General features: G+C 39.9%; 1 protein-coding gene across 2 annotated transcripts in view; it reads right to left on the reverse strand.

The window, feature by feature from the left end:
- The window catches only part of SLC44A3 (solute carrier family 44 member 3), a 34,635-nt gene extending 9,696 nt beyond the window's left edge, over positions 1 to 24,939 (reverse strand). For both annotated transcript variants that reach the window (XM_054286214.1, XM_054286213.1), the window contains exons 1-12: positions 24,890 to 24,939; positions 24,475 to 24,582; positions 23,059 to 23,201; positions 22,490 to 22,626; positions 20,972 to 21,065; positions 19,428 to 19,597; positions 18,808 to 18,897; positions 18,080 to 18,204; positions 16,222 to 16,408; positions 10,242 to 10,407; positions 5,643 to 5,799; positions 3,442 to 3,519 (exon numbers count right to left, since the gene is read on the reverse strand). In XM_054286214.1, coding sequence (XP_054142189.1) covers positions 3,442 to 3,519; positions 5,643 to 5,799; positions 10,242 to 10,407; positions 16,222 to 16,408; positions 18,080 to 18,204; positions 18,808 to 18,897; positions 19,428 to 19,597; positions 20,972 to 21,065; positions 22,490 to 22,626; positions 23,059 to 23,201; positions 24,475 to 24,582; positions 24,890 to 24,916 — 1,482 coding nt within the window. In that variant the 5' untranslated portion in view covers positions 24,917 to 24,939. The remainder of the gene's footprint in view (positions 1 to 3,441; positions 3,520 to 5,642; positions 5,800 to 10,241; positions 10,408 to 16,221; positions 16,409 to 18,079; positions 18,205 to 18,807; positions 18,898 to 19,427; positions 19,598 to 20,971; positions 21,066 to 22,489; positions 22,627 to 23,058; positions 23,202 to 24,474; positions 24,583 to 24,889) is intronic.
- Positions 24,940 to 27,259: the final 2,320 nt, after the last annotated feature.

The following is a 27,259-nucleotide window of genomic DNA, read 5'->3' on the forward strand; positions in this document are numbered from 1 at the left end:
TGAGGCACAATGTGTTTGGCATGGAGAGAACTGTGCTTTACAATAGCATGTATGAATTTTGGTTTTATCTAGGTCAATTCTCCACAAGGCACTTAACTGAAACCTCCTGATAGGCTTCCATCCAAAGTTTAAGAGACAATGAACTGCTATGGATAGAGAGCCATTAGACAGACTTGCTTTTGGTTTATTACACTGGACATTTGCTGGCTTTCAGTCCCCAGGAAGGGTCTCTGTCCCAGGAAATGGGCCTCACACCCTGCCGAATTCACTGACAGCCCAGAAGGCTGCAGCACTGCAGCAGCCATGCTGATGAACACAGAAACCACACCCTGCTCAGCAACCCCTTCAGAAACCCAGGCACTGTACTTTGGAGGAGTCACTTTGCCAACTGGCTGCAGATGGACCCAAAGCAGACACAGAAAAGCAAAACTATCCAGCTGTATTGTTTTTAAAAAGTCACTGCAGCAAGGCTGTAAAGGGAGAACATGTGAACACGTCAATGTTTCTAAAGTTAAGAGTGCCATTACAACTTAAGAAAGCAGGAGAGACACAGACCTCATCATTCCCAAATCACATTAAAAGCCAGTATATTCTTTTTACAGGAGAAAAATTTCTATCTCTTAGATTTTACTTGAGATGATTGGATATGTTTATCTGGAACATAGTGAAACCATCAGAGCCAGATAAAAAATCTGTGGTAATTCTGACAAGTGTTGGCAAGCAGAACTGTCAAGTAAGGATAGTGACTTTATATTCAGAAAGCACTTTTCAGCCACAGAACCCTGAGTGCTTTACAATTGTTGCTAATGGATTATACACACACATGAATCACTTTGCCCATGACTGAAGTGGAACAGCTTAAGGAGTGAACTGTTTTACAGCACATAGCAACACTACACCACAGTTTAGCACAGGATCCAGTTGCAAATCCAAGAGAAATTTAGGAAGGCTGAATGTAATTGTCCACATTGCAATCTGCACAGGACACTGGGCTTACATTATGCCCCCTGCAAATATGACAATAGCCAGCATCTAGCACAGCACTCTGTCATGATGGGAAGACAACAGGGTAACTCTTTGGCTTGTTCCTCTTAACCTCCAGGAGAGCTGAGCAAAACCTGAGCCTGCAGAGAATGAGTCACTTCAGGGATGCATGCAACTATTAAAGTCAGTATTAAATATCATCACATGCAGGGTGGTACTGCAGCCCAGAAAGTACCCTTAGATAACATAACAGAGCACTTGGTTGATTCTGCATGGGAAGAAAGAAGCTTGCATTCTTTCACCAGGGTTACTTTCTCCAACACCTGTTTCTCATCTGCCAAGTTCTCAGAGGGAAAACAAAGTACTGTTTAATCCTGATTAAACTTGTGAATGAAGGAACAGAAAGAATTCAAATTACCTAAGCAGTTTAACAACAGGTTGAAGAAAATAGTGCAGAAGTGATTGGATCTTCTATTTTATTTTTTTAGAGCTTCAGGTAATTATATGCTCTTCATTAAAGTGAAAATAGTGCTAGAATAAAAAGCAAAAGAATAGTAAATAGTAAGGAATGCTAATGTACACAATGATCTTTGGACCAACTTTTACAACAGCTGTTCCACATTTAAGGTTACAAAAATATCAAAATCTGAACTTCAAGAATACTTCTTTAAGAAAATGTTAGAAACACAGGTACAATTTTTTAACCCCTCCCTCCCACAGACTCTCAGGTCTGTGTTCAACATATGTGGGGAATTTCTACCTTGCTCCTGGCAGCTTCCACCAATCTCAGCAGGAGCTTTTAAGAGCTCACTACTTCTGTTAATCAAGAAATATGTCAAAGCTGCTTAAAACTGCAGATATTTTTTTCCTTCTTTTTTTCTTTTCTCTTCTACACATGGCCACAGATTTTACAGAGCCAAAGACTAAGACTTTCAATCATGGTAACATTTTTTTTTTTAAACAAATAGCCTTGAACAAATTAGTTATAGGGGAAAAAATGAAACAAATAATTATATCCACAAATTACTAAATGAGATGCAATAATTCAAGACCAATGTTTAAATTTCATACAGATAGAAGTTCTATTAAAATCTTGAGCCCTGTTCTTGCCTATTTTTTTTTTCTAATTATTACCCAAATTTCCCTGGATTTGAAACATGTGGACAACCATAACCTTTGCTAAAAATATATTCAAAAAAACCCCAAAAGTGAACACTTTATTATGATCATTAGATTAAAAATCACAACTCACATAAAACCAGAAATCTGCCAACAATAGAATAGGAAACAGGAAATCTTTAAAGGGGAAAAGAGCTAAAATACAGCTTTCTGAAACAAAAGGAAGAACATTATAGCAATTAATTCTTTTAACAGACACATAGCAGACAACAGCTGGAGAAAGTAAACACTAGGATGCTGGATATCTCTTTGAAAGGCAGGAAGCCAAGCCAAGGGGAAAGGGTGACTACAAATGGAAAGCCTGGAGGCAAAATGAACTCTGATATTCCTCACCAAGTCACTGACTATAAGACCCACCTAAAAAAAGTAAACCTTGAAAATTCAGAAATTTCACTGCAGAAGTATTTAATCTATGGTGAACTAAACTGAAAACTCTCTTAACAACTGTCCAAGACTAAACCTAATTTATGCACCTACTTAAGAGAAGTCAGACCCTTTATCAGGACTGTCTTGTTTACTTCACCACTACCCTCAGCAATGAGAACAAAGAGCTCAGCATTCAGAGGGTGGAATCAGTGAGAATATGATTCCCTTTCACATTAGGAATATCACAGAGCTCCCAGAGATAAAAACAAGGCAATGACAAAGACAAAAACTAACTATTTACCATTATATATGTAAATATGAACTGCATTTGGAGAAATTAATTGTGAAGGTAAAAAGAGGTGTCAAGTATCTGTAAAACTGCTGTATGTCAGAAATCATCCATTTCCAATTAAAACATCTTTTAAACTAGACTGCTATCATCATGGTTTGTATTTCCAGATCTCCTGATACTGGCAATCACTAGGAATTTAAGTTTCTTTATTCAGGATTTCCAGGTGGAAAACACTGTAACTAGTTAATGCCATATTCCAGGTATATTTCCTAATTCTTCATTGCTTCCTCCTACCTGGACTCTCTGTGCTCCATAAGTCTGTCCGGCACAACTCAACAAAATGTTAAGTATACTTACCTCCAGAAACAGAAGTGGCCCTCTGAAAGGGCTGACTATCTCAAGCTGTATTAACAAGTTTTCGAAAACCTAGCACCTTGCATATCTGTCAATTCCCTGTTTCTTCACACCAAGCACTTGGAGGATTTTTTGTTTCGTTAATTTAGGTGGCGAGCAGGAAACTCTGGCCTGCACCCAGGATGAGCCCCTTTTAGCCATGCTAAGGGTCAGGCACCAACCATGGCATCCAGAGTAGGCTGAGGGACTGAGATGACAGAGCATACCTGGCTAAAGTATCTTAAGCAACTTGTTGGGAAGCAAACCCAGCAGGAACAGCAGTCAAACAGGTGCTTTGCATTCTTCTGCAATAAATGAAATGATTGGTTATTGGACACATAATTAGCCTCAAACAAAACCAATGTTCTAAAAAAAAACTTGCTTTACAGGTGACTGACTCTTCTAATAAAATTTTCACTTAGGCAGCAGATACTTCCATTAGGATTTTAGGAATAGCTTTTAATTCAGACTGTTCAATATTAATGACTGCAGAGCTGTGCTTTTTTTTTTCTTCCTGTGGATGGAAGATTCTTCTCTGGGAAAAGAAAATATGTGCTGCAAGCAGCTTTGTGAGCTAACAGCTGCCTGGGGAGAAAAACAGGCAGGCAAGTCACTAATCCTTAAAACACTTCACAGTGATCAGGGAGTACAGAGACAGATTTTTAACCTGATTATCAAAAACCTTCCACAGTTCTGAAATTACTGGTACCCTACTGAACAAAAATAAAAGAATGGGTAGAAGGGCTTATATGAACATCCATGTGTTTTGACTCAGAGCATTACATTCATTTTTCAGATCAGGAAGAAAAATCTTGTATTAGAACAGGGTCTTCAAAGACCACTGAGCTGTATTAATTTCATAGCAAAAACTGAGCAGTAAAGCTTAAGGTTTGTTCCATGATCCCCCATCACATCATGAGCTCAGAACAGCTCATCATGGAGATGATGCAAGATGAGAACAAGACATCTTGGTATCCAGAACAGCCTTCCAAAATTAAGTGCCTGTTTTTCTCAACAAAAGGAAATCCAGTTCAGGGATACTCAGTCTTTTTAATTTTATTTTTCCAAAGGTCAGAATGTTTTTATCTTGCTTTGGAAAGCAGAGATCTTCCAGTCGCTATAGAAAACTCAAGTCCCAACAGCTACTATTGTTCAAGCAGAAACCACAAACCTCCCAACTTTTCCAAAAAGGTTCATGAAAATATTCCAGAAATAACTCCTTCAAAACAGTGACTGTACATGCAAACTCCTGGCAGAGAACAATTTACTCTTGCTATGTATTGCTGGAGAGATGATTTTACTAAAGCTGTGTTATCTCAGTAAGGACTGTTTGTTAAAAGCCTAGAGCAAGGGATCTCACCTACAATCTCCTCTCTGATTCTGCTTGAAGACTGCTGTGAAGAAAAATCTGTAAATTTACCTGCAAGCTCACAGGCCCCTGACTTCTCCTCTGTTCACAGAGAACAGCAACATTTTTTGCAAGGGTGGGGAAGTCTGTGTCTTTATACAATGTTCTTAGTTAACACAACTCACAAAGTTTTATAACCAAAACTTCCATGTGAAAGCAACATAAATCCAGACCACACCTTTCAAGTGTTTTATGACAAGGAGTTTTTATTTAAGCCTTCATAACCTATAGCAAACACATGCCATATAGTAAATACATTGTCACTGTAAATGTAAACACCCCGTCATAACTATACATAACATGCTTCAAGGCCACTATAAACCATAGAGGAACAGACCTACATGAAAATATTTTCTTAAATCTTCTCCTAAAATCAGAACTGTGCATTCCTAACAGTCTTCCCTCCTTGCAAAAGTGCCAGAATTACCTACAGTGCTGTGTTTCCAGCAGAAGATAATAGATGTGGAGATGAATGAAAGGAAAAAAGAAGGCAAAAAATATTCAAATCAGCCCAGATCTATGCTTTATGTGTCTTAGAAGATGTGTCTTGGATACTACAACTCCCAGGAACAGTTCTTATTCCATATATTCTCTCTATAGAAGCATATTACAAGGCAGATGAAGTATTTTCTATAACAGATTTTAAATCTAACAACAGTATTCTTACTCCTGCTCCTTAAAAATGAATGCAAAAAGTTTTAATAGAGCAGTCTGCCAATTTTTTTCTTTATCCTTCAGAAAAACCTTTGTATAAAACACTAAAGGTGAGTTTCATATTGGTATTTTCTGCTTTTAAAATTATCAGACTTGAGAATAAAAAGGATGCATTGATATCTGAGTTGGGAGAAAAAAGCTTTCCTAATGAAGAAAACATGATAAAATAGAAAATCCATCTATTAATAATAGACAGTAATAGCAATACCATATATTTTTAAGCAGGAAATATATTCTTCACTTCTTTTCCCCATGATCTCATCTTTAACCTTCTATTTTTATAGTGTTACAGAAGTATTTACCTACCTTTTGGTTTAGGATGTTGCAAAGGTACAAGAGAACAATCCTTGGTATTCTCAGTATTGTGATTAGAAACGAGCCTTTTACAGCAGTTCCTAGATGGTAGCAGAAAAGCACTGATATGGATGACAGGACTGGGTGAGGTGGTGGGTTATTTTTATTTCTAGAAAGAGAAACAAACAATTTTAAAAATGCTTTAGCAACTTATTTAAAAAGATAAGCACTGCTTATATTTTCAGTATTTGGAAATTTTAAGAATTAAGCTGTTACCTCCTTTCCTAATTGAACTACTCCAGTCTTTCTACTGACTTCATCTGAATGTTCACCTTAGTCCAAAGAAAAACAGCCAAATTTACAACTTCTGGGTTAGTTTAATTCTTAAGAAATTACTATTTTCTGCAATGGAAAAATGTCTAGGAAAAAACTACAATGAAAAATAGGAGAAGTGAACAATATCTGAGAATACTCCTTGAACACCTCTTTCCAGTTTCTGTCACTTCTCTTATTCTCTGCAATCTTTTATTTAACTCTTGGTTCTGCAAGATTTTAGTCTGAGGGAATGAATCCACTATTTCTTCTTTAGTGGTAAAATTAAAACTAGAAAATAAAATCACAAGTTCTCACATATAAAATTGAGAGCTACTATCTACTTTTATAATTGCAATTTGGCCAAATTTGGTTTAAAATTTTTTAAAAAATATTAATTTTTTTCCCCCACAGAAGAGGCTTTTTAAAAAAAATTGAATACAGCAAAAAAGCAGTATCATACTATATGTTTAGAATTATAATCTGAACTAAAAAAAACCTTGTAGTTCTAGTGCACACTAACCTGTGTTGTTTTGGAAAAATAATGCCTGCCAAAATCAGAAAGCAAAGCCAATAAATGGCCTAAATACAAGTTTTATTACTTTGCTTCCTTTATAAAGAACAGTTTAATGTCAGTCATTTACAGACAGTAATATGACACAGCTCTCAAGAATTTATATAAACCTCAGGAAATCAACTTAAAGAGATTCCCTCACCCCTTGTCAAACACTAACTAGATTAACACTCTAAGTACAGTTAAAATATTTCAAACGATAAAAAATACCCACATGGACCAATAGTCATAATTAGACCTTCCATAAGTAACTCTTAAGCAACTGGCCCAACCCTGAAATATTTAGTTAGGCACCAGAACCAGCAGCAGTTTGACTAAGTAGCTACATAAAGATCAGACATAACATCACACGTAAGAAGCCCTGTTTTCAGAATTGATTTCTTCAAAACCTCTGTTATCTTGAAAAATCAGTAGTTTGCACAAGAAATTAAAATATAAAAAGACACCAATAAGAGAATGACTGCTTTGGGCTAAGAAGCTCTAAAATTATAATTTTAATAAATCCTCACTTCAGCAAGGATTTAAATCATACACACTATATTCAGGAGTGGGATTATAATGCTGCAAGAATCCTGAAGGTATTATTGCAGTTCACTCAAAACACAAAAAACTTTGCAGTGGAAAAGTTGTATTTAAATATGTGAATATACCACATTATTTGAAATAGGAAATTCCAGCAAAGCATTTGCTACATTTATTATTTTTGTCTTAAAACCAGGGGAACAGCTTGGGGGATGGTGGAATTTTATACTGAATAAGGCAGTTTGGGGTTTTTCTAGAGTCATCAGGTTTCTGTGTTAGAAACACATGCATTGTAGTGTGGATGAATTATTCTATTCATATTGAGCCATTGCTTTTTTCTCCCTAAAACACTTCCTTACATATGACAGTGTTAGTTTGATCTCAGAATACAAATTATTAAGTTTCTGCAAGTTAAAGGCTAACTAGTGATAAGAAACACAGAAAGAAGAAAATTTATTCCTGTGTTAATAATGTACTTGTTACTGAAGAGAAAAACAAAGAAGGGTTTTGATATTTTTAACATGACCAAATGATGAACAAGAATGTAAAAAAAAACCAAACCAACAAAAATTAAAGCTTAGTTTAGATAAATTTTTACATATTTGGATGTTTTTCCACAGCTCCTTTTCCTAGCAAATGAACTAGCACAAGAACAGGGTCTGACCAGGATTTTGCTTTGCCTCCAAACAGATTGAAAAAAGAACAGATTTTCCTTGTAATTCTGGTTCAGAGTAGGAAACAGGGAAGCAGCTAAATACAGCAACAGGTGATGGTTATGTCTGTAAACAAGCTCAAGATTGGCTCCAACCTACTCCCATTGCTCCCAAGGCTGAAGCTTCACCCACCTTTGTGCATGATGTGGCTGCAATCCTGAAGTGGCTTTAGCACAAGCAAGCAATCATTGTGCAGTGGATTCTGTGCATGTGCACAAGGTATCAGGGAAATCTGGGAATCTGCCTGACTGGTTATATAGAATAGAGCCACAGCTGGCTTTTCTTCTTTGCTATTTCTGTTTTATGTTACAAAAAATTACAAGATTTGTAATAAAACAGACATGATGAGACTAACAGAGACCACACAGACTGTACTGCACTTTTACCTTATCTCAAAGCCACATGGCACAGGTCTGACCACATCCATGATGGTGGCTCTTTTAGGTCAAGTGGGTAAGTAGGGCAAAGGATGGCCATAAATATTGCAGATAAATTTGAAGAGGAAGCCTTTAAAAGCTTGTTCTAGTTCATCTCTCAATGACTTTGGTGCAACATCCATAAACCTTCATTTTTGACTTACCGAGACAGATATGTACTTCACTTCTCTTGGAAACTGTGGTACTCAACCCTTTAGTCTGGTAGTAAGCCCAACCCTTAATTTCAAATCTGTGCAGTGATATATGTGATTTCAAATCTGTGCAATGATACATGTGATTTCAAATCTGTGCAATGATATATGTGCACTGGAGCTACCAAAGAAGCTCAGACATGGACAGAACTGTGATGCCTGTGATGGATTGAGTTACCATATCACCTTCCTTTACTCCCAGAGAGGGGGAAAGGCTCATCTCCCTGCCAAGGTAAATAGATACATAACACCTAAGCACATCAAGGTGAGAAAAAACCCTCATGTAAAACACCAATTCTAACAAAGAAGGCTTTTAAAAAGACCAAGCCCTTTCCACAAGTTGTAAAATGTAATCATTTAACAAGAAAATCTACTTATTTTTATTAAATTAATTCAATCTTTTGTGGATTCATACTTAAACTAAAATAAAAGAAGGCCAAATCCATTTTCAGTCGTGGTATTACAGGCCAAATAAACATCTCCTGTAAAGCTAACCCAGGTGGAATGACCCCCTGCCCACCCCATGTGCAGCTCAGCCGTGGCTGTTGGCCGTGCAGCGCATTGCTGAGCGTGCTGTGGAGGGAGATTTCCGCTTGGGAAGGCCGTGCCACTTCCTCAGAGCACTCACAGGACAAGAAGAAAGCCTGTCTGTAAGATCCCATAAACAAACTCTTGTGACACGCCTTTATGATGCAGCCCCAGGGAATACATTAAAAACACACAGCAGACAAGCTCAGAGCTGCTGGAACAGTTCAAGATAACCCTTGCCCTTGCTGGTGTGGCTGCTCCTGCAGCTAACCACCCTGTCCCTATTCCTGCACTGCTCTGCACCTCCCATTCCTGCACTGCTCTGCATCTCCCCATGCCTGCACTGCTCTGCATCTCCCCATGCCTGCACTGCTCTGCATCTCCCCATGCCTGCACTGCTCTGCACCTCCCATTCCTGCACTGCTCTGCATCTCCCCATGCCTGCACTGCTCTGCACCTCCCATTCCTGCACTGCTCTGCATCTCCCCATGCCTGCACTGCTCTGCACCTCCCCATTCCTGCACTGCTCTGCATCTCCCCATTCCTGCACTACTCTGCATCTCTCTGGATCTGTGCTGACAGCATAAAGGCTGGGACAAGGGATTACCACCACGGAAAAGTTACATTTCCCCTTGCAAACACAACCCTCTCAACACAGTACAGGTCACCTGGCAAGCAAGAGGAAAGCCTAATAGTATTGTACAAAATGATACCAACACAATTGGGAGCAGGAACCTTCTGTACTTGGCAGCCAGTTCCTGCAGCAGTAAAAAATAGCTGGAAAGCGGAAGCCCCTAGCAGAGCAGTAAATGTCATCACAGCAGTTTCTACAGGTGCTTCCCTGCTCTGCACCAACAAGATATGGACAGTGCCTTTGCCTTGGGGATTTATGTGGTGTATTGCACCAAAAATGTGGTGTATTGACCAAAATGCAATGGTCAAACTGCCCATGAATACATGACATTACCAAGGAACAATATACTGCTTCTCATTTGGAGCTAAAGCAGTCTCCTGGAAAAGGGTGCAATGCAGCCTGTGCCTTCCAAATGGGAATTCCCTCAGAGCCAACAGAGCTCCAATATCAGGGCCCAGTTTGGCCCAGCATCTCCAGCAGCAGGGGTGAGCCACATTAATATCATGCCAATTTTAAAATCTTACTCAGGATTACTTACAACAAGCAACATTATTTTATAGTAAATTGGATTATTTTATAGTAACTTGGATTCCTGATATTGACATAAATTGCAGTCTAATTGGGACCATTTTTCCTAGAAAAAGATTGAAAGTAAATGCTGGGAAATCCCCAAAACTATCAGGGGCAATTCTGCACTCACCTGTTGAAATAACAAGTAACCACTGCCCCAGCAATGACCATTTGCTGACAGGCAAGAATGAATTCACTAGTCCAGATAAGGCCAACGAAATGATACCATGCCATGTAGCAAATTCCAGACAGAGCTCTGTATTCTACTTGTCCTCCTGAAGTGGCCTGTGCAGTACCTGAAGTTGGGATTACACCACTGTGTTATTATAACATGCCAGACAAGGGGGAGAGGAGAAAGGGGGACAGGGACAAGAAGGACATGGAAGTGCTTCTGTGCATGTTCTCTTAACTTCTCTTCAGTAAAGTTACAAAAAAAGTAAATTCGATGCTATTTAATTCTGTCCATTCTAACAAAGTTAGAGAAACAACATCTTATAATTCAACTTGGATTTTGAAAAATAAAATCTCACAAAAAGCAAAAGATTGTGTTTAAATTGAGATTGAGACACAGCTACCAATAAAGGAAAAATAGACATATTAGTAAAGATATCTGAGAAGACATTACTCTAGACTTGAGTAATCAAGTAGTTCAGAAGTAAATGAAATCTTGACTTCCATTATTCTAATTTGAAATAAATGCCTAGCTGTGAAATGTTTTAGGGTTTTTTTGTAAGAAGCAGAAGAGAAAGGCTACAGAAAAATATTAAGGACACATAACATACTGTTGCAGCAAAACAAAACAAATATTTTATTGCTATTACTAATCAGAACCATGGCCATTAGTCTTCTGTTCTCTATCCTTTGCAATCTTTGTGCAAAATACAGGCAGATACATGTAGGCTCTCTGCGGGGGAATAAAGCAGACATGGTACGGTAGTGCATGCTCCAATGCTACTACTGCATCTAGGAGCATGGATAAATTAACCTATCCAAGCTAAAAACATTCCTTCCACTTCTGTTCCCAACAAAGAATGTATTTCATATTCATAGAAGGCTTTTCACAAAAGGTGGGGTCAATTCAGATTCCTCAACAATCAGACCTTTTTTCTGTGCAATCCTCTTTGTGGCACTTGACTCTGAAGAGTAGTAAGGGGATAATGGCATTAAGACAATTTGACTGTAGTAAAAGGTCTCTAGGTTCCTAAAATGCTATGGTTTTTTTAATGTTTTTTTTTTTTTTATTTTACCAAGCCTTTAAGTCTACTAACCTTAAAGGGAAACATGTTCACCAAATAAAACAATCTCTGGAGGTGAGTAGTTTCTTATTCCAACTCCATGAAAGAAATAAAAAAGTGAGACAGAATTGGCTATTACTGCTCAAACAGCAATATAACCTAAGCTTTAATACTTCATGTATTCATTTTGTGGACTTGGCAGTCCAGGTTTACAGCTGGACCTGATGATCTGAAAGGTTTTTTCCAAGCTAATTGATTCTATGACTCTATGTTCTCTTACAGGACAACACACCACCACCACATTCAAGTTCAAAACCACCACATACACAAAGCTATCTAGGAAATGGTTCCTTTCTGGCCTGTTTTTCTACAGCCACAGACTTCTTACTCAAGAATAACTAGAAGTAGAAACAGTAAAGATTTGTTTCAGCAATACCATCAGGTTTAGACAAGCTTTTTTTAAGTTTTCAGAAGCAGCCTTTTAGTCCGTAAATAAAGCAAAATATCCATTTACCCCATAGTAGCACTGCAACATTATTTTAAAGTTCTTTGAAAGGTAAAAAAAATGCTACATGGGTACATAAATACAGATATATGTTCTAGATTTATTTTTTTTTCCTGACAGGTTAACAATATTGGCTGAACAGGCAAGGTCTCTCCAGTGCTGTTTGGTTGGTCATTCATAGAAACAATGTAGTGCTTCCAATATATTCAAATGAATTTTAAGTCTGTGAAGTGCAAGATATTTGATGGTTTGAAAAAGCTACTACTCAGATCTCCTCTCACAAACTCTCCCTCATTCCTCCCCTTCCTGTCCCTCACTGGTTTTAAGTTTGCAAAAGTAAGGGTTTTTTAAGGTGAGTTTTTGAGGATATAATAATTTACTTAAGTCATTAAAATGAGTGAGGCACCATGTAATTATGAATTCAAGAGATTTTTTTGTTTCCCATATTTCTTCCAGAGGCTCTCGACTGCCTTTTCCTGCAGTACACACAACTAGCCAAATACACTCATTATGCACAGCCTACAGCCTTCACTAAGGGAACTCAGGCAAACAAGATGTCAGTGAGACACAAGGTGTCCTGCCTCTCCATTTTCATGCAAAGACATTACATCATTTGGTAGCAGAATTAAGGACATTTTCCACCATACAATCCACCTGAACATTTCTTTTTCCAAAAATAGACCTGTTCAGGCTTTGTTTCAGTACTGTTGTCATGAAGACTGATAAATGTTCATATGGCAAACTAATCCTGTTTGCTTTTTACCAGCCTACTGAAATAACCACCTGCAGTAATAACAGTAACAGCTTTGTCTTTCCTGGACAACCTTGTACCTGTGCTCAGCTGCACAGAAATCAGGCAGAGCCATCTGTGACTTCACCTTTGATCACTTTGCTGATCAGGTAAGATAAACTAGTTTTGTTATTTCACAAAAATCTGTTTAATTATATAAACATCTCTGTCCAATTTCCTGTCTTCTAGGCCTACAGACATGCCTGATTTTGTCAGCAGAACTACATGCAAGGCTATTTTTCTATATCAGTATCTCAGATAAACTTTAAAGCTGTCCTAGATAACCTCTCAAGAAAAGTGTATGCCATTGCACTATGATCTATCTGTTCATACAAACTAAACTGTTTCAACACAGCCCTGAAATACAGTTCAATCTGTCAACAGAATATTTTTCTCCAAGGACACAATAATGAGTCTTCCCAGTGTACCATACACTCTTAGCGATGACATTAACAACCCAGTAAAGAACTGAACTCCCCACATCTGAACCACCAAATCTGGAAGCCTTTGATGAGTACAAGTGTTGATCTGCTGCCAATATACTTCAAAAGAAGTGATGTTAACAAAGCAAACAGGCCAAGTGTTTGCAGCAGAAGGCAGGAGAATTTCCCCTGGGACTCGCAGCGCTGCCCTGGCAGCCAGCAGAGCCGGGTAATGGGACACCAGTCAGTGCTGGCAGTGTGTGGCACCTTCAGCTGCATTTTGGGACTGCCACACTTAGCTCAGATGCCCTTCTTCAGCAGCTGCTGCTCTGAGGCGTTGCTGATGCCTGCAGCAACAGGCTGCTGTGAGAGACAAAAAATTCCTGGGAAGTCTAGTCCAGCAATTTCCTTATCACAAACAAAGAGCCACTGACAAGAAAATACTGAGAGCCTGTTTATCAGTTCCTGTTAACATGAAAATATGCTGTGCCCCTCCCACTGTGAGGAAAGGTTCTGGAATCATACACTGAATCTTAGTGCTTCCTGCAACACAATCTATTGTGTTATCTTATTTTGTGCTTTTTCATGTAAAGGTATTTACAGGTAAGCTACCTGACTGTAATAGGAATGTCAAGGCCCCTGCAGGAAACACATTTTTATTGCTCATTTTGCTGTTGCACAGCTTTATGTGGCAGTTCTGCTGCTCACTTGCTTGCAGGGTGCACCTTTATTACACAAAAAAATCACACCACCTTCTCATCTACATTCACAGTATTTACACCATGCAGATCTCACAGCTCCTGCACTCTGAAAAGCTGAAACACATTCTCTGTTGTGCCACATGGCTACTTCAGTTCTGCAGTGAAATACCCACAAATTAGCAAACACTAAAACTCAATAACCCTAAGACATATCAGCTTTTCCAAAGAACAGCTGAATTCCATTCCTAGCCAGCTAATGGTTCTAACTGGTGCCACTGTGCTACCTAAAGTCTCATGAAGTCTTGGCATTTCTCCTAGTTTTCTAGGCCTGGAATTCACTCAGTCTCTGCTGCTCCTACAGATTCTGAATTATCAAGGTACTTAGGCAGGTGCCTACCCTAAAATGCATAAGTAGTCCCACTGATTTTAATAGGATTATCCATGTGTTTCAAATTAGTCATGTGCATAAGTACCTTCCAAGTGCAGGCTATAGCTTTCTATAGCCCCCAAGAAGTTAGGACTTTTTTCTCACTGTAACACTAACTTTTGGAGGAGATGTAAATAAGGTGCCTGCATGGTCGCATAATGATCAGGTGTGCCACAGCTGAAGCAAGGATCAAGTGCTCCAGAACTGTTAAGATGCAGAGACACCATAAATATTATATAACTAGTGCAGATTCAAAGAAAATGTTAAGAACAGGTGCAGCACAGCAGCAAGCCAATTTAATTTACCCATCTCTCTGTATTAGACAAAAAGTCTAGTGTCTTTGTAAACATTTCATTTTTTTGGCCTTCTTGGTACATTTGCATTTAAAATACAGCCTGCACAGCTCCAGAAAACATATTTGTGAGAAGAAAACGTCAAAGCATCAAACCCAAGAAAATCACCACCTGTATTTTACAAGCTGAATCCTAGACAGGTAACTGTTTGTCAATGAAGAAAACAAATTGCTCTGTAAGAGAAAGCATATCTTTGGAGATCTTCAGAGAAGTACTCTCAAGTGGTGCAAAAAGTCCCCAAAACTCAAAATAAAAAGAGACATCTTCCACTTACAGGACAATTGCAGAAAACTAATTAATAATACCAAGGTGTCCTGTTAGTGCATTATTAACCATACAGTTCTGTATGCATTTATCATTACAGTATGTGTGGGTCTATCATCCCAGAAGAGCAGAACGACCCCCAACTTATCTGATGGTGAGCTGCTTTAACAGGCAGCATTTCAGAGGACTCATATTTGGGTTGAAAATTTGAGCGACAACCTAATGGAATATTCTCAATACCAGATCTCGTTTAGCGCTCGTCCTCCAAGATTTGAATCACAAAGCACATCTGAGGTAGAGTAAGGGACTGGAAATCCCAACAGCAATGCTGCTGACACGGAGCTGTCCGTGCGCTCAGCCCGCGGGCCGGCCCAGCCGCTGCGCTGGCCGCGTCCCGGGTCAGGCGCGGCACTGGCCATTCCCCGGAGCACGGCGGGCTCGGGGGCAGCGCTGGCCATTCCCCGGAGCACGGCAGGCCCACGCACGCCGCCCGCAGCCCGGCGGGCCGAGCCGCCCTTTGTCCCCGCGGTTCTCCGGAGCCGCTCCCCGGGCGGGAGGGCCTGAGGCGCTCCCCGCGGGCTGCGGCGCCCCCTGGCGGGCACTGCTGCTGCGAGCACAGAGAGCGCCCGACGGCCCCGAAGGGTCCCCACGGACACGGCCGGGACACACAGCGCCCAACCCGCCCGGGACACAGCCCGCACAGCGCCCAACCCGCCCGGGACACACAGCGCCCAACCCGCCCGGGACACAGCCCGCACAGCGCCCAACCCGCCCGGGACACACAGCGCCCAACCCGCCCGGGACACAGCCCGCACAGCGCGGCGCCTTCCCACCGGCGTTCATGCTCGGGTTGTAACTGAGACGTGATCTGGGTTATTTATAACATGCACACGTGCTCTTCTAGACATTAACATGCTTCTAACAGGAAGATCTTACAAGGACTGACATCTGCACTAAAAATACCCAGCCAGAATACCTCTGTCAAAACACGTTTTGCTAGGTTGCTCATAAAAGCAATATATTTACCTTCCTTTCTTATGCTAAATCTTGAGAAAAGTAATTTCTTTCAAAACTGAAACTTTATCATCACTCTGCTGTGCAGTAAGTTTGTGCTATCCTCTGTACTGTTTGCATCACTTGCTGAAAAGATCAGCATTCCTTTCAAGTTAGAAAGAAGACAAAACATAAAATACCTTTAAGCTGTGCTATGATTGTAACAGCAGGTCAAAAAAATTTAAAAATTAAAGAATTAAAAAATTTAAAAGAATAAAAAAATAAATAAAATAAAATAACTCAGCTGTGTAACAATGCTAGCCCACATTTTGTACACCAGCACCAAGAAGTCCCACATCTAAGAAGAAAATTTAGGAAATGGCTAGCACTCAGTCAGAAACATGAAAAGCATATGCTTACCTGCAGTTCCTAAGCTAAGCAGTACAGCAACCCAAAATACCCAGAACACAATGAGAATCAGAAAAGTCCAGAGTGGTTGGAACAGGAGGAAAGGAATTCTGCCAATGATTTTGCCAACAATTCTAAAGAGCTGAACAGAGAAAGGAAGCCTCTTTCTTAGTACAAATATAAGGGAGAGCAGAACAACCTGTTTCAGGAAAGAAAAAGACAAATTGTTAGGGGTTTGTCGAGAAAATTATCAGAGTTGTCAAATGTGAGATCAGAGGATACAGATTTCACAAAGACATGACAACAAAGTAATTTATGCAATCTTACTACACATTAGAAAGTCCTTCCAAGACATTTCCTATGTTCTCAAAGAGCCTGTGGATTAAAATTTATTTTCCTACAATAGTCATTGCTGATTTTTTTAACAAAATAGTATCCATAAGACTTTAATTCATCTAATGGAAGCTGTCTGTTTTGCTTTATAGCAAACATAAACATACATTATACAGCACACATTGCTTTCACATACCCTGAATGTCATGAACTTTTAAACTTTCTTTCTACTCAGGTCAGTTTGCCACTGTTCACTTTCACAGTGGTAGGAGAACCAGTCCTTTCCTGCAGTCCACAACCCAACTAGTTTTGAACTATGTATGTATAGGAGCAAAGCAGACATAAAATGAAAACTTATTTAAATAAATTATTGTCTTCCAAAAGTAAAAAACCCAACCCACCAACAACAAAGCCCTGAGTCAAAATCCCCCAAAATCCCCAATTCTTTGTATGTGACAAGAAAATATGACCAGCAATTAAAAGGGAGGCTGGAATCTTTGAAGCAATAAATACAAGCAGTGGTAGCTCCTTCACTAGTTTTCTTGCCTGCTCTGGAAAGAAGCCACCAGCTCTGAATTGAAGCATAACCTGCAGCAGTGGCTGTTCCCACAGCTCTGCAAACAACAGTCAGTTGTACTGGAACACACTAGCATTCCAAGAAACTTTTTCTTACCTTTTTAGTATCAGCAGATGTAAAAAGGTCATAACTTACAGAGGATATTAAAAAAAATCTGGTCTGTGACACATTTATATTTGTCACTGTAAACTGCCAGACTGTTCATATCTGGCAAATTCCATATGGATCTTACTCATCTCTAAGACAACAGGACAACTGCTTTGACAAATGTCTCATGAAGTACAAATTGACTGCACCCTCAAATTGAGAAATGGCTCCTTTTAACATTGCAACATCAGAGTGAAAAACCTCTCTTCAGAAGTTGCAAACCACTCAGATTTTCTATTGTAAAACAAGGTCATTGAGAGAAAAACAGAATTTAACCCCATAACTTGAGGTCTAGACAATGCTGCCTGCGTTTCACTGGCCCTTTCATTGTCTCAAAGAGCTGCCACCCCTTTCTCCTGCTGATAGGATGGGATGAATCCACAGATCTCATGTCCATACTCAGCCAGTGCCCTGTGCACATTCAACATGATTCTCCAGTGAGCTGATGCAGCACAAAGTGGGCATGGAACACAATTCTGGCATTTTTACACCAACAACACTGACACAGTTTGTACAGGTTTGAAGTATGGCAAGGCTGAAAACAAGTTTCACAATGAATATATAAAATTATTTTTGTAGTTTTGATGAGGGCCTAAAAATCTATTTAGAACTAGGGATCTTTAAAGTCCTTTCCAACCCAAACCATTCTGTCATTTTATGATTATATGTGAATGAATGTAAGAAGATCTTAGAATTTACTCTCATTTTCCAATTTGAAAAGAATTAGGAATTATTTTTATTGTTGCAGAACCCCTGTAGTTCAAGTTTTCAAGTTACAGCCTCTGCCATTGCTTAGGGCAAAATGCTACTTACAGTGATGATTGTTGAGAAGATGGCATATCCAAGTAGGAATTTTACATTTTCCTTTTCTGTTTCCAGTTCAGTGCTGGGGTCATTCCTGTAGTCGTAATGGAGCCACCAGAGCACAGCTGACACAACTGAGCAGAGCAGAGCAGCGTGAGGGCGGGCAGGGCACGCTGCTGCTGGCAGGATGATGCCTGCCCACCCTCCCTTCCCAGCGTCCTGCCCTCCCACCATCCCCCAGAGCTCGGGAATACTGCCAGCCACCAAAGTGAGCCACAGGACCAGGGAGCACAGAGAAACTTCCAGAATGGCCTGTCAGACTGAGGTAAAACCGCAGCAGAACATTTGGATTTCTTGCATTATCCCAAAGCTCAGGCATGTAATTTCATTGTGGAGATCCAAAGCTAACTTTCATGGAATGACAAGCTTTAGCCAGACACATTCCTATGGTTCACTATAAGAGTTCACTAAGCATTCTTTGAAACAGTAGCATTTTCATAACTGCATTCATCTGCCAAAAGAAATGTTGTTCCTAGGCATCTATAAAAACAATAAACATCACCATCATCCTAACACTCAGCAGCTGGAACAGCACAGCCAGACCTTGGCACCAAAAGGCCTCAGCTTGGAAATGACTGTGGTAAGCTGAAGGTTACTGAGGATGGCCATGGAAATACAGGATAGCTATTTGTTCAGCTGCTAATCCTTCAGTACAGTGAAACAGTAAGTATACTTACACAACAACCCAAACACAACCAGTGCAATCAGAGTATGGATGAAGAGGGTCTGAATGAATCTGAAGGCTAAAACCAGTATCAAAGAAAAGGCTGAAAAATACATAAAGTTTGAGTGTTACAACCCTTTTCATTTTAAGTATAAATTTAAGGTTCTTGTAGAATTTTAGCTTTTATTTTTAATCAGTAACCTTAACAGCAGCAGCATTTAATAAAGCTGGCAACCTCTTTAACATTTAAAGCACACAGTTACCTCTAACTTAAATAATAAGAAACTTATAGCTGATATATTTCACCACATGAAATACTAGCTTTTTAAAAACATTTTATGTAAGAGTTAAGTTCAAGTATTCATGCTGATGTAATCTTTTTCTTCAACAATTTCTTACAGTCCTCCAAAATGAGGCATTTAACCATGTCATGGACCACAGAATCTGACAGAGATCTGCATTTCACCAGTCTATTAAATGTCTCCTGATATAATCTGAACACTCTTCCTTAAAAAATAACTGTGCCCAGAAAATATGAAAAAAGTCTACTTTTGAATTACTCATATAGACTTACAAGAAACACTTTAACCTTTTAATTGAATATCATTATCCACTTTTTACTTATAACCTTACCTAGTGCAAGGACACTCAGTCCTATCACAGTATCTCTTCCTGCCAATATTCCACTCAGAATCCGGTGAAAAACATCCATTTCATTAACCATACTTATGAGGACAGATGCATATTTGGAATAGCATTCAGGATTTTGTGGAACACAGCGATTAAATAATGGAAAGGATTTACTGAAAGGTTGAAAACAAAAGTGGTAAAAAATATTAATTACTGGACAAACAGTTTAAAATCCACAGAGATCCATCCTGGCATTCTCCACAGAGAGCATTCTGTTATAAAGAGCAGCTTTATGTATAATCTGAAGAATAAACTCCTTAACAGTGTCATGCCTGTATCAGTGTACCAGAACAGATCCAGTCAAGATCAGCCTGAGGAAAGAAATTAACAACTCTCTCATTAACTATCACCATCAGCACATAGCCCCTATTCCCATTCTAGTCTGGCTTCACCTGCTTTGCTCCCATGTATTTATGTAAAAACAAAGTTCATGCTAACATAGCTGCAACCTATGCTGTTGTAGATAATTCTAGATCAAAACCACTTTGTACTGCTTTTATGACATTTAAGCATTCCAAAAGCCACACCAAAACAATGTTTGCAAGGCACAATTAATGGCACCAAATATTTATATAAAATTATTTGGCACTCCCAGCCAAGCTTCTTGCATAAATTTATTGTCCCACTTTGGCAGCGCTGCCCTACAACAGCCCATGGCAAAATCATACCTGAAGAGGAGAGGTTTTGTTATCAATAGCTAAAAAATTTACTAACTAGCTTTGCTTCTACCATGTAATATTTTTGTGCAAGATTAATAACTTTGCTGACTTCCTTGGCAAACCAAAAAAAGGCCTAGAAATTTGAGGAAATAAGTGAAACATGCCATATTTTTTCATCAATTTACACGCTGTCCTTTGATCCACTGTATGTAGTGTTTTTACATGTCTCCTGCTCTCTTCTCTTCATTTTGTTCTATTTTCTGCTGTTCAGAGCAGATGAATTAGCTCTGCAAACACAGAGATTCCAATTCTCTGCTGTATTTTCATGACACAGTGGAACTTAAAATCATGGGTTTAAGAATTTTGACTCACAAATGCCAGATTTGACAAAGACAGCAACATCCACATATCTGTGCTTCAAGCCATCTGGCTATAAAATTATTCTGATGGAAATTTCTGGGCTCAGGAGAAGAAGCAAGGCCAAAGACCACATCCTTGGCATTGAGGGAGAAAGCAAAATCTGTGCAGGAGCTAAGCTGTTCCTCATATGGAGTGCTTTTTCCTAATTTGGAAAAGGAAGAGGAATGAAAGGGTAGAGGAATAAAGGGTAGAGGAATGGAAGGAATGCAGTCCTTGTTTGTTCTGTGGGACAGGACACTGGCATATTCACAGGCACATAAAAGAACTTGTAAGGATACACAGACAAAAAAATAAATAAACAAAGCAAAACCATCCTGACTGTGAAGCAAATACAAAATGTGAGAAAGTAACAATCCATAAGAAGCTGTTTGGACTGAAGGAGGTTGTAAAGCACTCAGTCATGCTTACCTTGGTGGAACTGGCAGTGTGGGACACAGCTGAGCTGCCTTTGGATTTACTGTGTAACTGGAAACATTCAGACTGTAAACACAAAGGAAAGAACCTAAAAAAAAAAAGAAACCAGTGAGAGAAAAAAGTAACTTAAGATTAGTAAAAATTTGAGAAAAAAACCACATTAACAGCTAAGTTTTGTTGCACTTCTGGTTTGATCCCTTAGCAGTCCATTTTCATCTCTGATATTCCAGTGGGTATATGAATAGCAAATTAAGTAGTTGAGTAAATATAAACCAATCTCTGCAGGATCTTTTGCCTTCTCAACTTAAGCACAGCTGCCACTTATGTTCCTGGAGGGCAGGCACACTGTTTCTCCACAGTGCCATTAATCCTTGCTCACTAGGGCTAGAGAAAAACCTTAAATGATGGAAGCTACAATAGAACCAGGCCCTCCTGAGTTAGAATAGAATACATCTGTATCCAGAAACCTAACTTGTGCTGGCATCTAGGTGAAATATTTCCAGGTTCTCTGCTCCATTAGACAGCACTCCTGGGAAAGAAAGGCTGGGCAATCCAAGCCATTCAAAATGCAAGACTTCTCCCTGCCTTGACATAAACATGCAAGCAGTTTTAGCTGGAATTTGATGCAATTATGTTTAGTTAGACTGAAAATACTTACATAATCTCACAGGTGTTTACAGCTTCTGTAGATACAAAATTATGTCAAACTACCCCAGAATTAAATTAAAACAAACATTGTCAATTTAAATAGCAATCTCTGCCAAATAGAACAGCAAAACAAAAAAATAATGGGATACTGACCTCCAACAATAACAGCTATTAATATTCATATGGTCTGAAGTTTATATACACCCCAAGAAATAAGGCTTAGGCTACAGATTATTTTATTTACATGTTGGACATGAATAAACTGGAGCCTCTTTCACATAACAGCTATTTCTGACAGCATTTTCATCTTGAACACCAGAATCAAATAAAATTTCAAGGTGTGTCCTGGATTTGCTAGGAAGTGAGTGGCTGTGTGGCACTTAGTTGCCAGCAGGGGTTAAACTACAACAAAGTGCAATAGCAAACATAGGGGTCTAATGTCTAGAGGGATAAATCCACTTTTGTCTTCATGGAATTAATAATTCCACCACAGTTTTAATTACATTTAAAGGAACCAGTTGGACAAGAGTCACAAACAACATATGAACTCTGGTCACCTACTGGCACCCCCACCAAACTTCACTAGTTCATTATCAACAGCCAGTTTTCTGTTACATAATCTCAGCACTGTGCAGGAGTTAATGAACAATTTTCTAATTTGCATAAGAGAGCTGTAACATTTCTAGAAACTGTGGGTTTGAAATAAAGCAGAAACAAGACATTTTATTTTCTGTTATCATGAACTGTTCAGGAAATTAATGGTAAGATATGACTCCCTAGTGTAAGAGCCATAACAAAAACAAAGTGGAAGCTGCTCAACTGTTCTACAGACACACTGAGGTACTCATATTCCCTGTGGCACACCATTATTCCTTGCAAAACTCTGTAGATCTTCCAAAGAGTTGAGTTGCTGTTGTGGACAACTTGACACGCACAAGGAAAGTGAACTGATTTTGGGGCTTTGTATTTCCAGGCTGCATGAATTCAGAAAGAACACATACCTAGAAAGAAAAAAGATCCTCTTCTCAAAAAACAAGCTTTCTTGGTTTTTCATAAGTTTAAATTCTGAACCTTCTTTTTAAAGTGCTACAAAGCAAGTGAAACTTTTTCCAAAGGAGTCAGTGGAATGATTGGGAATGTCAATGTGCAACATCCTTAAGTAGAAAGATTTGCCTTATATAATGACTGCCTGTTTGGCCCATTTAAGATCCTCTTTAAGAAGGCAGATGCATAAAGCATAACAAGGCAGCAAATTTTCGAATTCTACCTTAACTTTTTAATTTCACTCACTCTTCTGCACTACTCCCACCATTTTTGCCTTCCAATACAACAGTGTGTATTTACACAGAGGTATATGACTGACAACTAGAAGATGTGTATTTTACTAAGTTCTCAAACATTTGATTGATTAATACATTATCTGATGCACTTACTTTTTATTAGTCATGTCCAATCCAGAAAGATTTGCCCCTTCTACAGGAGTGTTCTTCCGACCACATATGTTCCCAAAGCTGTCATATCCAAGCACTAGTCTTTCTGCAGCACCAGCCACCACAGCATAGCCACTTATAAACATCTGTTAAGATATTTTTTTAAATATGAAAGCATGCTACCATAGCTTTTCCTTCCTATTCAATAAATATTCCTATTAGGTCATGCATTTTTGCCTTCCAGTTGCAAACAGTTAAATCTAAAATTCACCCCTGTGCATAAGGCCAGAGCAAGTCACATGGGCAACTTTAGCTCTAATGCTTCCTTAGAGGTTTCCCTCATTTATTGTTGAAAGTATATAAATTAAGCAGAATAACACAGGAGAAGGAAGATAGAGGTCCTGATTAAAATAAGAGGAAAGCATTACTAAGGTGCTGAACACTGTTCCTAGTGATGTTCATGTGTGTCACTAGGCAAGATCACTCAAATGGTGATTTTTCTGTGCTCACTGCATCTCGTATTACAGGGTGACCTTCAAGACACACTTGGACAATAGAATTGCTGCCATGACGTGCCCTTGGAGCTGCTAGTGAATGTAATCAGAAGTATTTTTAAACACAAAATATATTTAAAATGGAGATTACCTGAAATTTCAGGAAGGAACATCTTTAACACATGTGAAAAACCTGTAGAAAGCCACACTGTGCAGCGTCACTTAGGTGACACTGCCCTGACCTTTTAGTTGTTCTGCTGCCAGATCAAAGTTCCAGTAGGTCATCTTCTTGTAAACCCCAGAGGTAGCTGGACAAGTAGCAGCAATCCTCAGTCCAAATGAAACACCTTGTCCAGGAATGCAGCTTAAACCCTCCTATACATTGTGGGGGCCAAAACAATCCCTGGAAAGAACCTTTGCAAGTGCCAAGAAGCAGCAATTCTTCTGTGAAACTGGTGAAGTCCTGAGTACTGCTTTACCCAAGGCTTATCTCTCCATCCTCCAGCCACTGAAGAACTCAGTGATGCAAGCTTCTCCTCTGTCCCATGGGGTGCAAGTCACATTTCACACACACCAAGGACAATCACTAAGCTCTGTGGCTATGCGCCAACTGCTGGCCGCAGCAAAGCTCCCCAGTCCCACATTAACCACTGCTGCTTTGAGTGAGTACAGCTGAATATTGGCTGTGCTCGAGACAGATTGCACAGACCAGCACAACTGCCTTCTAACCTCAGCTTTAGAGCCTTTATCTGTGCTTCTGCTTTTAGTACTTGCGACTAAAGATTGGATCTGGGCAAAACCACGTCTCATACGCAAACATGTACAAATGTGCTTCTTTAGTTCTGAGAGCAAGCTCATTTTTGCTTACAGCAGACTCTTATTTTGATTTGTCCTTCCAGGAAACAAACAAACTGTGCACGCTTACCAAACCAGCCCAGAAAAGACAGAAGACGAGCAGCCAGAGAATGTCCGTACACTTTCTGTAAACGGCTGGTCTCCATTCCCGTAGCTCAGAAACACTATCTCCAGACTCCTAAAGAGAAACAAAAAAAGTTTAAGAAAAGAACAGAACAAACTTCCTGTGAAATTAACTCAAGTTGCAGAGGGCGGAGATTTCAGCAAGCGCGTAACTTCGCCCCCTCAGTGCGGAACACCTGGCAGCTCTGCGCCGTGGCGAGGCGCGCTGCCTTCCCACTGCCCGCGCTGTGCCCCCGCCCTGTGCCCCCTGCACTGCCCGCTCAGTGCCCCCTCTGTGCCCCCCGCTCTGTGTCCCCTTCACTGCCCGCCCTGTGCCCCCTGCACTGCCCGCTCAGTGCCCCCTCTGTGTCCCCCGCGCTCACCTGCCGCCGGCCCCCGCGCCGCTCCATGGCCGCGCTCTCCGGGCCGCGCCGGGCCGTGCTCCGCGGGGGTGGCGGGCGGGCCCGGGGCGCAGCCGGCTCGGCGGGGCTCGGCTGCCCGGGGCTCGGCTCCAGCGCCGCGGGGCCGGGCCGGGCCGGGCGGCGGCACCTCCGGCAGCTCCGCCCGCCGCTGTGTGCCCGGGGCCGCGGGGCCGCTGCGCCGGCGGGACGGAGGGAGGGAGGGAGGGAGAGAGCGGCATTGGTGCCCCGGGCGCTCCGCTCGGGGTCCGGCAGCTCCCCCACAGCCGCAGGTTTATACAGGACCCCCGGCCAGGGCGGGAGGTTTATATTTCTCCCTTCGTTAGCTTATTTCTGGGAATAGCTGAAGATTTGTCACTGCCGGCACAGAACAGGGGCTGTTCCGTCCTGTAAAGCCCACTGACACCGATACCTGTTCGGCTGATCCGGCTGCATTATCAATACACAGCCTGTCATAGATCCTTTTCAGCTTCTCTTTGGCTGTAGTTTGTAGAGTTAGATCATGCTGACGGGCTGTATTATGCTATATATACCCTCATCTATGTCCATATGCATTTTGCATGCACAGGAATAACCTGCAACAACCGGAATAACACCAAATTAGGTCAATCCATGTAACTCAGTTGACTGAGGAATTCAGGAATTATTAGCCACTTTTAATAACGTTTTCTCTGTGCTGTTCCTGTTGCCAATTCATCTTTATGTTCACTAAATTCAGCTCAATAATCTAGAGAAAATTACAAATTGGAAGGATGTTAAAAGTATGATTTTGTCCTCTTCCTGACAGTCAGTGGAACAAATAAATATCCTCTTTAAGAAGTAATACAACATCTGCAATTGCAATAAAATTGAATTAAATGGAAGCTGTTTTGCAAAACTGTTTAAGAATTGGTCCATCTTGCATAGGAGACAGACCACTAGGCTAGTCTTGTCTAGAACAAGAAAGCAAAACAAAGCCAATGTATTCCAGTTCTCTGGAGAAAATGCAGCATGAAACCTTGGTGACAAACTAGCATAGATGGAAGTAAATAGGTAATGTTAGAAACTGGGCTTTTATAAAAAGGAGTGAATCTCTGTCCCAGAACATTTGAATCCTTCTAAGCTGACTGGAAATAACTACATTTTTTCCCAAAAGGGTAAGTCATACAGTGTTTCTGAAACTGACATTTTAACTGTTTTGACAGAACCTGCTACAATTCCGATTTAAATTTACACACACCTCCACCCCCACCTCCTCCTCTTCCCAAGAAGTGGTTCTGAAGAAACACAGCAGGAAAGATTTCTAAAAACTGTCTTACAGAGGATTATTAACCATTTTGTTTCCAGCTAGCTCATAGTTCTTCATCAGTATTTTGTCTTTTAATGTTCATTATTCATCAATTTTGGGGAGTTTTCAGAATGTGGATGAAAATTAAAATAAAATTCTAAAACCGAAGTAGTAGTTTTGTGCTTATAAAACCTAAATAGAGAAAATGGTTTTCCCTTCACTTTCTGCTGTTGCACTTTAAAAATGTGTGGGAAAAGTAATTTTCTCTTGAAATATAAATGTAAAATTTCACAGGAAACTTAACATTTTTTAAATAAGATAAGTTAATTTTTTATTATATCAAGAAAGCTAACCAAAATATTAATAACCTTTAACCTGGACAAAAAGTATTCTGAGACATAATCATTATCTGATTAAGAAAAATCATCTTGAAGAACAATGCCAGTAATGAAGGCCTGTATTAGAATCTAATGACTTGCTGTCATCACATGCTAATATTTTGCTGTTGGTCTGGCACTTTTTGAAGGATCCTCTTTAAGTTTTGTGTTCCATTCTTACTGTGAATAGAGGAAACCAGCAAATGGAACAAATATTTTTATAATAAACTCCAGAATCCAGGTAACTGAAGTTCATGTAAAAAAAATTGGAATCAGAAGTAGAGGCCTGATTTTACTGAGCAATATCAATCAAGATTCTTTTATTTCTTCAGCTAGACTAGGAGCAATTATCTTAGAAATGCTAGAAATTAACTCACAATTAGAATAGGATTTTTTTAAAATCATAAATTGAATATTTTAATTTTACTAAGTTTTTATCCTGAATTTCAAACATGATCAAATAAAACATTTATTCTACTTAGTAGCAGCTGAGTACTTTTATCCTGTGTCACTAGGTGGGGCTCGGCTCCCAGTTTCGAGCTGCAGCTCAGCGTTTGAGATGGGTGTACAGAGCCTCACACCACGGAGAGCCAATTTTCACAAATGGGGAAGGATCCTCATACTACAGTTGAAGAAAATACCAGGAAACAAGGCTCAGATTGGATAACAGATTTAAACACCCACCTCCAA

This window comes from Melozone crissalis, unplaced genomic scaffold (genome assembly GCF_028551555.1).
Source record: "Melozone crissalis strain CALT ecotype California unplaced genomic scaffold, PUWL_Pcris_2 ptg000045l_1, whole genome shotgun sequence".
Taxonomy (NCBI): domain Eukaryota; kingdom Metazoa; phylum Chordata; class Aves; order Passeriformes; family Passerellidae; genus Melozone; species Melozone crissalis.